Raw genomic sequence first — 14,694 nt, 5'->3', positions numbered from 1 at the left:
CCCCTGTGTAGACAGTTTTGTATATATTAAGACACAATAGTAGAGTTATATTCAGAAGAAAAATATACTCTGTAAGCTTCTTCCCCATGTACATATTAAGGCACAATAGTAATATTGTAGTAAAAACAATAGAATTGAGAAGATATATCTTTTGTGTAAACTTCTTCTCTATTTAAACAGTTTTGAAAATACTGAGATGGATATCAATTGAGTGGCATTGATAAGAAATATGTGCCCTGTAAGCACCTTCCCACATGTACAATGTTTTGTACATATTGACAATTAAGGGTAGGGATTGGGTTAAAATGTGTATGTCATTACCTTTCCTTTTTACAGAGTTACATTACTAACTGAATTAAACTGCTTTACTATTGATATAAACTTCATATTAAAAATATTAAAACAGCTTATAATTCAAATGTTTATATTATTCACATGTTATTTTCTCAATTTCAAAGGAAACATCTAGGTAAATTGTTATCTGTCACTTCCTTTTGTCATTTAACCCTCCATGCTTTGAATTCTCTTTTTTAAATTTTCTTTCTATGGGTTTCAGAGTGTCCATCAATTATAGATATTAACAGACCATAAAATACAGTAAGAATTTCTTATTGCCTTTATGTTATATGATTTCAATAAATTCATCATGCCCACTACATAATCTACACCAAACTCTTCATGCTTTTGAAATCACTTCTTCGTTCACACCTAATTATGAATGTAACCAAATAGAAGGGCCATTTTGTGAACTACGTGGTGCTGATGTCAGTGATTTGTTCTGCCAGAAAAAGCTGCTATTTAGCAAGTAAATCTTGATATGCATATGGTGAAGATTTTTAACCTACTTATACCTCAGTTAGAAAATCAGATAGATTATAGTAGCTTTGAAGTATTATATTTTAGTGCCTAATATACTTTGTTTTAAAATGCATGTTTGAAACTACATAAATTATTTCTGGATAAAGAATATAGTTACAAAAAATACTATAAAAGCAGACACCTTTGTGCAATCCAGTATAGTGTTAAAATGAGTGTGAAAGTTATTGTATGTTATTTACATTGTTTACTCATTATTATATACTTTTTAACAGAAGTAATTAATTTTTTTACAGTTATTACTTGAGAAACACATGACAGTGCATGATGTAACCAAAAATCCTGTTAGGTAATATATTGCTTCCCACAGTAGTTATAAATCATATGAAAAGCAATCAAACAATAAAATGGAATAAAAGTAGTGATAAAAAGCTAAGAGTCCTAAACGTCTTAAGATAAATAACTAACCGTCTGTTACAATTTGCAGTAACTCTACAAATAAAACAGCTATTTCTTTATTTGATTTCATATTTTTCAGCTTTTGATACAGATTATTTTAGAATAGTTAATGCTGGGGTAGAAAAAGATATAAAGTTTAACCCAAAGCACATTAATACAGACATTAGTTCAGTGATATTGAGAAGAACAGATACTCTATATGCTTCTTTCTACATTTACATTGTTTGTATGCTGTAAGACAGATATTATTAACTCAGTGATGTTGAGAAGAAACACCTATCCTGTAAGCTTCTTCTCATATGTACACTGTTTGGTATGTAGTAAAGCATGTTGATTTGTGACGTGTAGAAAAAAAACCACACATCCTGTAAGCTTCCTCCCAAGTGTACATTGTTTTGCACACATTAAAACAGGTACTGTATGTTCCTTCCAACATGAACACTGTTTTGTATATACTAATACAGATATTAGATCAGTAACAATGAAACGCTATATGTACACTGTTTGTACACATTAAGACAGTAACACTGTGAAGAAACACCCACCCTATATGCTTCTTCCCACATGTCAACAGTTCTATACATATTTACTGCAGCTTTCCAGTCACCAGAGGACAAGTAATGTTGCTCTGCTTGACGAAAACTTCCTTCTGCCTCCAATTCCTGTAAAATTAAAAAATAACAATAAATAATAATCAATAATTTTGACAAGTTTTGATTTTATGGTACTGAAGCTTACATATGCAAAAAGTCTAAGAGTATTTCTTAATTTGAATTCCTTCTTTACACCTGGTATTAAACTTTGAAACTATACTGTATGAACAGTGTTCTAACATTTTAATATATATATTTTGATTAACAAATTGTAAATATTTTTATCAATTTAAATGAACCATAACTGATTTGCATAGAAACTACAATAAAACAACCACATCTATTTATAACTACAGATGCTGATAGTGCTCTCTTTAACCAACAGCTCTTTTGGTATTCAAAGAAATGGAATTTAACAACAGAGCTGCAGATTTATGTACATTATTAACTTTCAGATTTGAAATACAGGAAGCACTAATAAGTTGAAATTAAGCAATTTACAGCAAACTAGGTGTCTTCTTTTGAATTCTGATAATTTTTACTCAAGTCATGATAAAAAAATTGTTTTAATTATCCTGAATGTATACATTTGTTTCCAGAAATTTTCACTTAGTGTTTGACCAATACAATCATGATTTTATTGTCGATCAAAACAGTTTGATATAAAGATATAATTTATGAAGAAATAAAACAGTTTTGACCATTAATAAAACCCTCATTGTACAAATCAAAATTTAAAAGAAATGCCCCAGATACTTAACTGGTAATAAGAAACCATCGTATTATGATTATTTCAATGAAGATCACATTTTCTAAACAAAGAATGTAGCAAAAATGTTTAACCAATATTGAAGTTGATTAGTAATTAGCAAATATTGCTTGGCCTCTTTTTAACATTCAGTATTTTAACAAAACTAACTTCAGCACTAAAAGACTTAACTCTTTGTATAGACATATGCTAATGAAAAAGAGGTAAATGGTACATCTTATTTTCTTAACAACTATATTCAACTTCATGCCCTAATGTTTAATTGTGCCATAGATAGCATTTCATGAATAAAATTGTTCCTGGTATGTATAATATAAAATTTCAAAAACACAAGAAATACCAAACACCACATTATTAGATTCAAAATTTAATGAAAGTACTTTTTGTTTATTCAAGTTATACCATAAAATCATAGTTTATGATCCATATTTTAACAATATACAAGTTTTAACTTCTTAATTGTATGAGAGAGTATTTAAAAAAAAATCCTGAATTTTCCCCTAGTGTGAGAAATGTGACTTTTTTTTCTAGGCATCCCCTCTTCATTGATTTATTTATCACCCTTCTGAGAAGTAGGAAATTTAACAAAAATTTCTTAATGTAATGTCATCACTCAGGTAATGCATAATACTTATAGCCTTCAATTTTGTTTGGTTAGAGTCACAAAGTAAAAAATCAGACCCTTCTTGCCACACCAACCTATCACACCCTCTCTCTTTCATTGATTTGTCAATAGTTCTCTCTTACTTTTAATACTATTTTATTTTTAATGAAAAGAAAAACAAGGCTTTCACCTGTTAAATGACTCATCATGTTACTTAATTTTCTGTATAGGAAAATGTTAATTTCTTTTTCAGTACAAGTTTTGTTCCAATGGAAAACACACTGACAAGCTTGGATGAATTTGTAACTGCTCTTGTTGCACAGTTAGAAAGAAAGAAAAATTATGATAGTTACAGAATATTGTCTGCTTTGTTTTGCACATTATAATTCTATGTTCCTTAGTTCATTATTTAATTAAATAAAAACTATTTAGTGCATCACTACCATTATTATAGAAAAACAGGGTTAAGTTTCATGAACACACAGTCAAAGAAAAGAAAAGAGAAAAAAGAAGTCCCAGGAAAGTACTTTATTTCTTGTGTTTATTTATTTAATATTATAAAAGTAACTAAAATCTAAAAATAGAAAACTCTTTAAGTTAGTTACATTTATATCAGGTAAATAAATAATAATAGTGTAAAAATATTTCATGGAGCATGCATACATGCAAGTAGCTTAGAGTAGCTTGTTGGTAATGTAATTCGATAACATTAATGTAATATACATGTTCCCCAAGTGATTTACAACTTATAACAATGTAAATAATACTAGAAGTTAGATGTGGACCAAAGGACAATAAAGCAGTAAAATGTAAATCTAAATGGATGTATACTGTTACAAGTTTAAAACCACTTAGAATAAACAAATTTAGTCTTGTGTTAATTTGAAGTTATCCTAGAAGGAAAAATAAAGAATAATTTAGATTTATTTTGATTTTTTTTATTCTTGTTGGTTACAAGGTCAGCCAAATTAACCAGTTTTGTATAAAGTTAGAGAAAATAACAGACAAAATATAAAACTTTACTGAAGAAAAACAATTGAAATGTATATAAGAGGCTTTAGAGATGTAGAAAAGTATATTTTAATATTAACATGAAAATTCACTTTGCACTCATAATGGTAAAAAAAAAATACTAATATATTCAAGGATAAATTTTTAGTAAAATACTGCATTAAAAAAATTGTATTTTTGTGTGTACAAACAATTTGTAACATTTACTAAGAGTCAGTCAAATGTTGTAAAGATACACATACTATATCAAAAATTATAGTACTAAAACTGTATACAAGTGCAAATGGTGAAATGGTTGTTCCTTGAGACCAAGCCCATATTAAGAGAGTTCATAACTAGCTATGCATACAGTACTTTCACTGTGCATACACAGTTTAATCTAGTTGGCTAGAGTGCAGATGCATTCTAAACATCATGAACAGATAACTACAAAAAAGTATTGTATTGCATCTAAAATGCACATAGAAAAGTATGAAAATATTGTATGTGCTGTTTGGCAGGAAATTCCAAGAAATTAACATCAGCTTTGGCTTTGACACATCACTCTGAAACATTAAGGTTCTTTTATTATGTTGTTGGGGTCTCAAAAACAACATAATAAAAAAAAAACACATGAAAACTGCTCAAGAACTACAATAAAGATAGAACTTCTGCTTTTCCATGGCAATCACAATGTCTATGTCTAGTATTATGGAATGTGCAGACACAATAGTTCTTTAACTGGCAAACATTAAATACAAAATAAATATTTCTCATGAATATATTTGCAACTTATTCAGCTCTTAAAATAATGAAAAGAAAAATTCAGAAGCAAATAAGTACAACTGTTTTTTCTTAAAGGTAATTTTTCTAATGCGTTGAGGATATACAATGCGTGGTGCATGTTACATATGTCTTAGGATTAAATTTCATTTTTGATTATTATCATACCTCATCTTCAACAAAAGATATAAAATATATAATAATAATTTATTCTAAGTAAATAGTCTTTTTCTGTACATTTGCTATCATAATAGTATAAAGAAATAAATTCACTCATTAGTGAGTACACTACAAGAAACACTGGCCCAGCATGGCCAGGTGGTTAGGGTGCTCTACTCGTAATCTGAAAGTCACAGGTTCAAATCCTTGTCATACCAAACATGCTCACTCTTTCAGCTATGGAGGCATTACATAATGTAATGGCCAATCCCAATATTCATTGGTAAAAGAGTAGCTCAAAAGTTGGTGGTGGGTGGTGATGACTAGCTGCCTACCCTCTAGTCTTTCACTGCTAAATTAGGGACAGCTAGTGCAGATAGCCCTCATGTAGTTTTGCACAAAATTCAAAACAAACAAACAGCAATCAGAATAAAAGCTATACAGATATATTGAAGAATTTACATTTAAGATCAATTAGCTAAACTCACCTTTGCCAAATGAATATGAGTTTCTGCCAGCAAATCTGGATGGTGTTGCTTAACTAATCGAATCATCTGATCATACATCTTCAGTTTTTTATACATCGTTATAGCCAGATCTGGCTCATTCACTGAAATATAAAGTCTGGAAGCAAAACATACAGTAAATAAACTGAAAATAACTTGATTTTACAAGATACTAATCAAAATTTGTTAGTTTAAGCTGTACTTTGAAACATTTTATAGGCTTGTAAAAAATTTTTTGAAGAATTTCAAATACACTTTTAGAATTGTATAACAAAAAAAAGCTTGGTTTTGGTTAGCTAAAACAGTTGGCAAATAATAAAACTAATTGAGGTATGGACTAATTTAATTTGAGAATCCATAAAAAACAGTCTTTAAAGAAATGCTAAAAAAAGTTACATGCCACTATTTACATATAAAAAAGTGCTAAATAAAGTTAAGTATAATTAATTATATGTAAACAAAATACCAAATAATGTAATTATTTATACATAAACTACTGAAGGCAAGTGCACAATATATGAGAAATTTTATAGAAACGAGAAAACAAACTAATAGATATTAAGAAATGAGTGGAAAACAACTGTGTTTTATCACTATTTTAGTATTTATTCACTAAAATTATGACTAAATCTCAGTGTGTTCAGTTAGTCTCAATCAAAATAAGTGAAACAGAATTCCTTTTGGTTAAAAAAACAATATCTTTGGTCAAATATTAATCAATATTTGATATTAAATTTAACATTACATTATGTTTTGAGACAACATGGGACCTACTGGTCCATCTTGACTGTTCAATCCCCTAAACTAAATTGAAATAATTAAACACTCTTAGTCAGCCCTTGTCATTCATATACTCATCAAGCTTTTTTTAAAACCGACTCAAATTTACTATCTACAACATCCAAAGGCATTTCATTCCAAAGGCCAATCACCCTGTTAATAAAATAAAACTTTCTTAGCCAAAGGTGACTTCTACCCCACCAAAATTTATATTAATGTCCTGTAGTTCTATTCTTCTCACTGTTAAGTATGAAAAAGGATGATGCATCAATACTAGCAATTCCATTTGCAATCTTAAACACAATTAGATCCACCCTAATTCTTCCTTTTTCAAAAGAAAGTAATTTACAAGATTTCAACCTCTCCTCATATGACAACTTTCCATTGTAGTAGTCTTTTTCTGAACCCTTTCCAACAATTTAACATTTTTCTTAAGGTAACGAGCCCAGGAATGAATACAATACTTAAAATGTAGCCTAACTAGTGATCTTTTCAATGAAATTATAACCTCTTTAAATTTGTATTCAATATTTTTAAACTCCTATTTGATCTATCACTTGCAACAGTACACTGCTTGGATGACTTTAGTGACTGATCAACTTTTACATCAAAATCCCTTTCCTTCATAACACTGTTAAGGTTATTCCCATCCAAATTATATTTATAATTCATCTTATAATAACCTACATGCATTATCCTACATTTATTATAATTAAAAAAAACATTTTCCCAATTATTTACCTAACTCACTAAATTATCTAAATCCTTTTGTGAAGCAGCAGCACACAAGACCTTAATATTATCTGCACATTTAAGTAATTTATTGACTATTAATCCTCATTACACCTGAGCTAAATTCATAAACCTAAAAATGTTAAAAACAAACACAACTCGTTCATTAAAGGAAAGATAACATTGTGTTATGTTATTTTCTAAACAAACTAAGCCCCTAATTTATCAAAAATACAGCCACATCCCTCACAAGCTCAGGGAGTTGAAAGATGAAAGTTTGGAAATGCAAGAAAAATATATTACCTTAATATAAAGATACAAAATACATATGTATAAATTACTGTCAGTCTAACACAGGTTCAAGGTTCTTACAGAGAATTCCAATCCAGGTCACAGCCTCCAAATACCACAGTAATATGCATTGAAAAAGCAACCCTTTCTCAAATTCTATATCCTTGTTATAAAGTATTATCAATTAAAGAGTATATTTCAGACATATGAAGTAATTAAGGTGATATAATTCATTAATACATGAATGTTAATTCATAAAAGAGGATAATCTTCACATAAAACTAAGTTCTTTCTGTTCAGATAATTATCTATACACCTGTTCTCATATTACATTACTAAGCCCCCTCATATTTTTATGATAAGTTGAATGAAGATTAAGAGTGCAGTAGTATCAAGCCACTAACACATCAGTGTTATTTTCTGGCCACCTGTTCCTACAAGCATACATACCTGAAATCAAATTTCAAAGAAATAATTTTAAATTATTGTTATCTTTGTGACTAATCACATACACTCTTATATCTCAAAAATTTACTCAAATTCTACAACACACAAAAGACAGTCACTTATTATGGACATTTTCCATAAAGGGTAAGAAAGCTGAGGAACAAAAAGAATGCTCTAGTTAAAGGAAATGAAATGTTCACAAAAATTAAAAAGTAATTTTTTACAGAAATCCTGCTATGCTAGTTTCCTATTATAATAATTATTTCTAATAATTTCACTTCACACAAATATTTCTTATATCCAGTGTTTAAACACGCATATTTCTTTTAAGTCTAAGATGCTCATTTTAATAGCTATTAATTCACTATTTTATTTAAATGTAAAAACATGGATTCAAGTTCTTATTATTTGTAAAACTATATCAAAATCCCTGTTTGGGAAACTGAAAATACCTTAGATTTAAGCATTACCCTTGTGTATAAAAGAATGCACTAAATAAAAAAATGTCATTATTTATTTGTAGAATATGTGTGTTTAAAAAATTACATATATTTTCACTAACAGTTTCAAGGCAGACTGGTTAACATTAAGTTCCAGTAAAAATAAAATAATAAATTTTCTTTAACCCTCAACAACTACGAATTAGGAGTACTGCCAAAATATTAAAACTAAAACTGGTCATTTCAGTATAATATTCTTTCATTTAAAATATTTATATTCTGGCCCAACTATTAAAATAGCATCACTTTGCTTAAAATTATAACTATAATTATAAATTACCAATAGCTTACAGTTATAACTATGCAATCAGGTATGGTAGTTGTATTGGATATACAAGACTATTTAATATAGGTGTTACTACTTAGTTAATTTTTTAACTTAATACTTAATGACTCTTTCATCTTCATAACAATAGTGTTGAAGGTTGATTGTTGCATAAGTGATCCTTATGACAACTTTTGTTACAAAGCTTGGTACAAGTCATAGATTGTGTATCCAGTTTAATTGTTGTAGCATTGTTTGCATCATCTTTCTCAAAAACAGTGTAAGAATTACAACTGCTATATGAAACCATCTCAAGAGATTTTGGTAGGTGGGTAAAAAGAGGTGAGCAACTTGGGCTCAAAGATGGTGAGCTATCAGAGTTTGTTAAACAACAACAACAGCTATAGAAAGAAGAGAGGAAGAAAGACTGAAGGTAGAAAGAGAGAAAAGGAGAGACTGAAAATAGAGAGGACAAGAGCACAAATTTAAATTACTAAGCTCACCAAACAGAAAGAAGAACCCAAGAATGATAATGGAGTCAGGGGCAGTTAATCCAAGCTGCTCTCATTTTATGAACAAAAAGATGATATGGATGCTTTCCTGGAGAAATTTAAGTATTCACCCAAAATCAGAACTGGGACAAAGGAGACTGTACAGTCTGTCTCAGCCCACTTCTGACAGGAAAAGACCTATAAATCTGTCAAAAGATGCTATTGGCTATGACCAGCTAAAAGTAGCCTCGCTGAAGAGCTTATCAAAGAAGGTTTTCATCAGAAGTTCAGAGAAGTTAAACCTGATACTGAAGAAGTTGTATTTCAGTTTGTGGCATATTTACAATGACACTTCACAAGAAGAATTCACATGGCCAACAACGAAAATAGTTTTGAGGGGCTGGTAGATCTACTAATACATGATCATGTACTCAACTGACATGTCACTGTTCCTGAAGGAAAGAACCCCAAAAGATGTGGATGAGATGTTAAGCTGCCACAGCAGTATATGGAAGCCCATGGAGAGAGTATAACTAACAAGTCTAAGAATAACCAGTGACAAAAAGTTAACTCTATCAACATGGGTTTATAAGCCCATGTCATTGCATTTCTTGACACACATTTAAAATTTTATTCAACTACTATTTTATGAATTTATGTCAATAAGTTTGGTATCAAATTGTAGATTATAATTCAAATTTTAGTATTATACATCAGTTAATTTCTTAATTTAAAAGTAAATATAAAAATTAATTAAGACTGGTATGAAACTGACTAAAATCAAGTTTAATTTTTTGCCTCAAAGATTTTAATTTTTTCTTCATATTCAATGAAATTACTGGTGACATAAAACAGATTAATACCAGTTCTTTCTCTGATAACACTACAGTATATCTTTAATTGCTTCTTACCTTCTACAACTGATAAATCCTAAGTATTTGATTTTTTAGCATTAGCAATAAACTTGTAGTTTTAGAACGCAAAATAACTTAAGTATTTGATCAAAATATTCAGTAATTTTAAATTAAATCCTTATTTCCTCACTAAAGTTGCAATATAATTCTACCTACAAATGAAAATAAAGTTGTTGGTAATTATATAATCAAAAGTGATAATATATTAAATGCCTGAAAAGCTAAAAAGTCTGGAAATTATTTTCAGTTCCTTTCTTTTATGGTGTACTTTTCTAGATATATTATGCATTTACGGATTATGTTGCAAGTGTGGCTACACAGGATCTACAGTAGCCTTCTCTAGAGAAATCTGACATATTTTTAATATGTTGCAACCCAATGTTGTGTGGTTATTATGGTTCATTGTCATTATGAACTAAGGAACTTAGTTGCTATCTCAAACCCAAACTTAATATTAACAAAACTGTTTACAAAAGAATAAACATAATTATAAAATAGTTTAAAATATTATAAGTTACTTCAGAGTGCAGATGCAAAATATATACACACTTTTCAGCCTCTTTGTACTTCCCCTGCTGTTCTAACATTTGTGCCTGAGAAATGTACATATTTGCAACTTCCTCAGGTTGAAGAGACTGGCTAGCCAACTGAAAAAAATGAATTAATGTTATTTCCTGCTAAGTTGTTAGTTACTAGTATAATCAAAATGTATAGTTTTAAATCACCCTGTAGGCTTTCTATTTCACAATTATATATATATTAGATAAACCCTATGGACAATCTTCCGATCTTCTTTTCCACAACAAATTCTCCATTTTTAACAAATTTCTTCACTCCTAGTAGTTTTTACTTACTTTTGACATTTAAACATACCATTTGTGGTTGCCTGCTATTTAGTAGTAGTATAATAAAACAAACAGAGATTCAAACACATTGTATTAGTCATTATTTTTCCAAACTTTATAGCAAGTGAGTGATACACTTTTGATCCTATGGCTTTCATTTTAAAGTTCCTTCCTGCATATGGTACTGTGTTACATTTAAAATTTAATTAAACAACCTTACTATCAATATATGTAAATGAAATTAACATTATTATAGTGTATGTTATAATCTTAATTTTTATCTTAATTAATTCATAATTCCTTCGTTTCAAAGGAAACGTTTAAAAAATATACTTAAACTGTAGTTTTCGTGTCATGTGATCCATGAGCTATGACAAATCTCAGCTTTAGAAGCTGCTGACTCTTAACCACGTAGGTGGTAATATATATAAGTATCTACATGCTAAGTGTGCAAGTTTAATGTGTGATATCCAAATTCTGTAACTCCTTCTTGGTTAATTTGAAATTGGTGTGCAGTTTTCCTTATGATGTACCTGTAACTTCTGCTTGGTTGATTATAGCACTTACAGTGATTTCTTACCTAAATATGCAAAAGTTAGAGAGATGGTTAAATTGTATTTAGGTCTTACATTTATATTTGAGTTAATTATGTATTATTTGTGTTTTAAAATCATATTTTAAATGTTTAATTATTTTAATAAGTTTAACATGCTTGTGCCTGGATTGTGTTAAAACAAGATGATGCACAGTGGTAGTGTCTCACCATATAATAACAATAAAGTCCTGTGGGCACCAGTCAATGTATCAGCATAGATAATAAATGAACAAGAATTGGAAAGGAAAATTTAAAATAAAATAAAAATTAAAAAATGAAGACATATAATTACATGTATATAAAGTTTCAAAAGATTTTTATGAAGAGCTAAAAGGTATATACATATTTATATTTCTTAATATTAAATATATTATTCAACTGTACATTAAATAGGTACAGTTAGTGATATAGTATATAAATTGGAAATAAAATGTAAACTTTAACATTTTAAAAAATTGATATTCATTTAGAAGGTTCTAGAAATTATGCAAATGAAATGTGAAAATTGGAAGATGATAAACAATATTTTTATACATCATATAAAAATCATGTTGCAGGTGAACTGTTCAGAGTTCAAGTGCAAATAACTAGATTAAATAATAATTTTTTTATTAGGAATTCACAATTTCATTCACTAGTTTTACTTTTAGAATGAAACATGAAGAGGGTGAAGTTAGTTGAGATTAAAATTTGTAGTCAGATCTAATGGGGTTAATAATACATTTTTTAGATTTTTGAATAAAATATTTAGATTAATAATTTATTTTTTGTATGGATGCAAAAGAAACACAAGCTTCAGGTATCATCTGCATAGTCAAATTACTGATATTACTATTAGAAACAAAATACAATTGAGTATACAGCAGAAAAAAACAAACTACAGTAATACTGTAACTTAACAGTTTCTATGAAAAAAAATACCACATATGGATACTTTTTGATAACAGCAGAAAATGCATGATTCTTTTATCTTTCAGCTCAATGGCATACAAAGGCAACCCTGGAGGGATTCTACATTGCATTCATACGTGTGCAATGTATACTTTAACTCCCTTGATCTAGGTAGGTCAAAGTGCACATTATAATCTATTACAGAGATATATTCAAAATTTAATCAAACTACCTTATTATCAATTTATATCAATAAACATAGCATCAAAATATAGTTTATAATTTAAACTTTAATATTATGTGCTTTATTTTTCTAATTTCAAAAATAAGTATTGATATAAATTCTCAGTCATCACTATATTACATGACACTTCTTTATTCTGAAACACACCATTTTTGATTTTCTTATACTCCTATATGCCCTTATAACTTTCACTGGAGTTTCTTCTTTATACTGTATGTATCTCTGAGCTGAAATGTCAACTTATAACAGCAAATAATAAAATGGAGGCCACAAGCCATGCCATTTGTAGAACATCCTTCAAAAGCTATAATCAATTCTCCATGACATTTGCAGTTGGATTACTTGTAACCAATAAAAACTCAAGATTTCAGTTTACTGACAGCCATGCCCTCAATGAAAGATTTTAAAATTTTAGCTTTGTTTTTTTTTTTATTTTCCACTGTCGGAACTCTGCTTGGTTAGATATTATAAAAGCATTCTAACTTAACTAGGACACCAGAAAAAATATATTAGCTTTAGAACATTCTATTTTATATGCATGATATATTAGTTTTAGAACATTCTATTTTATATGCATGATATATTAGTTTTAGAACATTCTATTTTATATGCATGGCAATATTTTATATTTAAATTGCATATCTGAATTTGAAAAAAAACAGTTTCTGAGACTACAATAATGACCTACTGTTTGATCTAGACTTTTATTGTATGAATACAAGAGCTTGAAAATGACAAATTTCAGATATGAGTACGGAATTTCACAATTTTTAAGTATATATTTGTTTCCATTGTTGTAAAAGTAACTAAAATGTAAAAATTATAAATTTATTAAGTTAGATAAGAAGTCCTAAATTAACTTAACTAAATAAAATACTTATGATCAATAATAGCGCATATGAAGCCTTAGAGCAGTTGTGTAAATCAACACAAACATGATGGTAACTAGATCCATTGTTTACACAAGATTGTGAAGAGTAATAAATAGTTGAGGAGGTCTAACTATTTATTTTGGTTGTAAAAATACAAAGCATGTAACTGTCTCTGGATATGTGTAGTCATTCATAAAACATATAACATAATTCTTTTTGTGTTGGCTACAAGGTAAGTCGAATCAACTGAGTCTGTGTACAGTATTAGGGTAAAGAATATAACATGAAAAATATGAAGTTTTACTAAAAAAACTTTTGATATTCATTTAGGAGGTTCTAAAGGTTATGAACAGAATTTGAAAACTGTAATGAGAAGAAAAAGTATTTTTAATCTTAACATTCAGACTAAATGTTTACCATATTTTATGCAGATATATGAACAACATTTAGTTTCAGAGTTACATGGTTGTGCAAAATACACAAGCCCATCTCCATTGGGTTAAAGTGAAGCAACAAAATTTAAAGTTTGCAATTTCCTATGCTAAAAATGTATTTTTGATAAATACTTACTTCTTCATAAAAAACAGCAATTTTTCTCAACTAGCACTGCCCTCTAATGGCACAAATTTTAAATCTACATCTTTAGCCTTCCACCTCCGTCTTCTGCATATCCACATGCAAATGATCATAGAGCAGCTCTCCACCAATAGAAGTGTGATACAATTCCTATTGCTACCAGTGCCCTGCATATCACTTTGAGATTGGTCAGAAAACCTACACCATATATCATTGAAAGTGGGGATGCTTGGTGGGAAATGTGAGAAGACATTGAAGAGTCCAGAAGACTGCACCACTAAAGAAAGTATAATGGGTGACTGCAATACTTTTTATCTTGAAAAGCAGAACTACCTCATCAACTGAGTCAATCAACCAATATCCAACAATATTTGGCAGCATTTGTAATTATACATCAAGTCTGCATTAGGAAGAATCTCAACACCACAGCCCATCAGAGATAAGCAATAATCTGTCTGCTTTATTGTGTTAATTCATGAGCGTATGGTCCGGAACAAACATATTTATGAAGAAAAAAAAACACTAGAAAGAACTATAGTGCTCCTATGGAATACTCCATCTCTACAGTGTAC

At 29.1% G+C, this 14,694-nt stretch overlaps 1 protein-coding gene across 3 annotated transcripts in view; it reads right to left on the bottom strand.

Annotated features, from left to right (window-relative positions):
* Oseg2 (intraflagellar transport protein Oseg2) overlaps positions 1 to 14,694 on the bottom strand; it is a 124,257-nt gene that overhangs the window by 33,148 nt on the left and 76,415 nt on the right. For all 3 annotated transcript variants that reach the window (XM_076468095.1, XM_076468093.1, XM_076468094.1), the window contains exons 27-29: positions 10,649 to 10,746; positions 5,662 to 5,797; positions 1,821 to 1,937 (exon numbers count right to left, since the gene is read on the bottom strand). In XM_076468095.1, coding sequence (XP_076324210.1) covers positions 1,821 to 1,937; positions 5,662 to 5,797; positions 10,649 to 10,746 — 351 coding nt within the window. The remainder of the gene's footprint in view (positions 1 to 1,820; positions 1,938 to 5,661; positions 5,798 to 10,648; positions 10,747 to 14,694) is intronic.

Source organism: Tachypleus tridentatus, chromosome 11 (genome assembly GCF_004210375.1).
Source record: "Tachypleus tridentatus isolate NWPU-2018 chromosome 11, ASM421037v1, whole genome shotgun sequence".
NCBI classification, from domain to species: Eukaryota; Metazoa; Arthropoda; class Merostomata; order Xiphosura; family Limulidae; genus Tachypleus; species Tachypleus tridentatus.
This window is presented reverse-complemented; position numbering and strand designations above follow the sequence as displayed.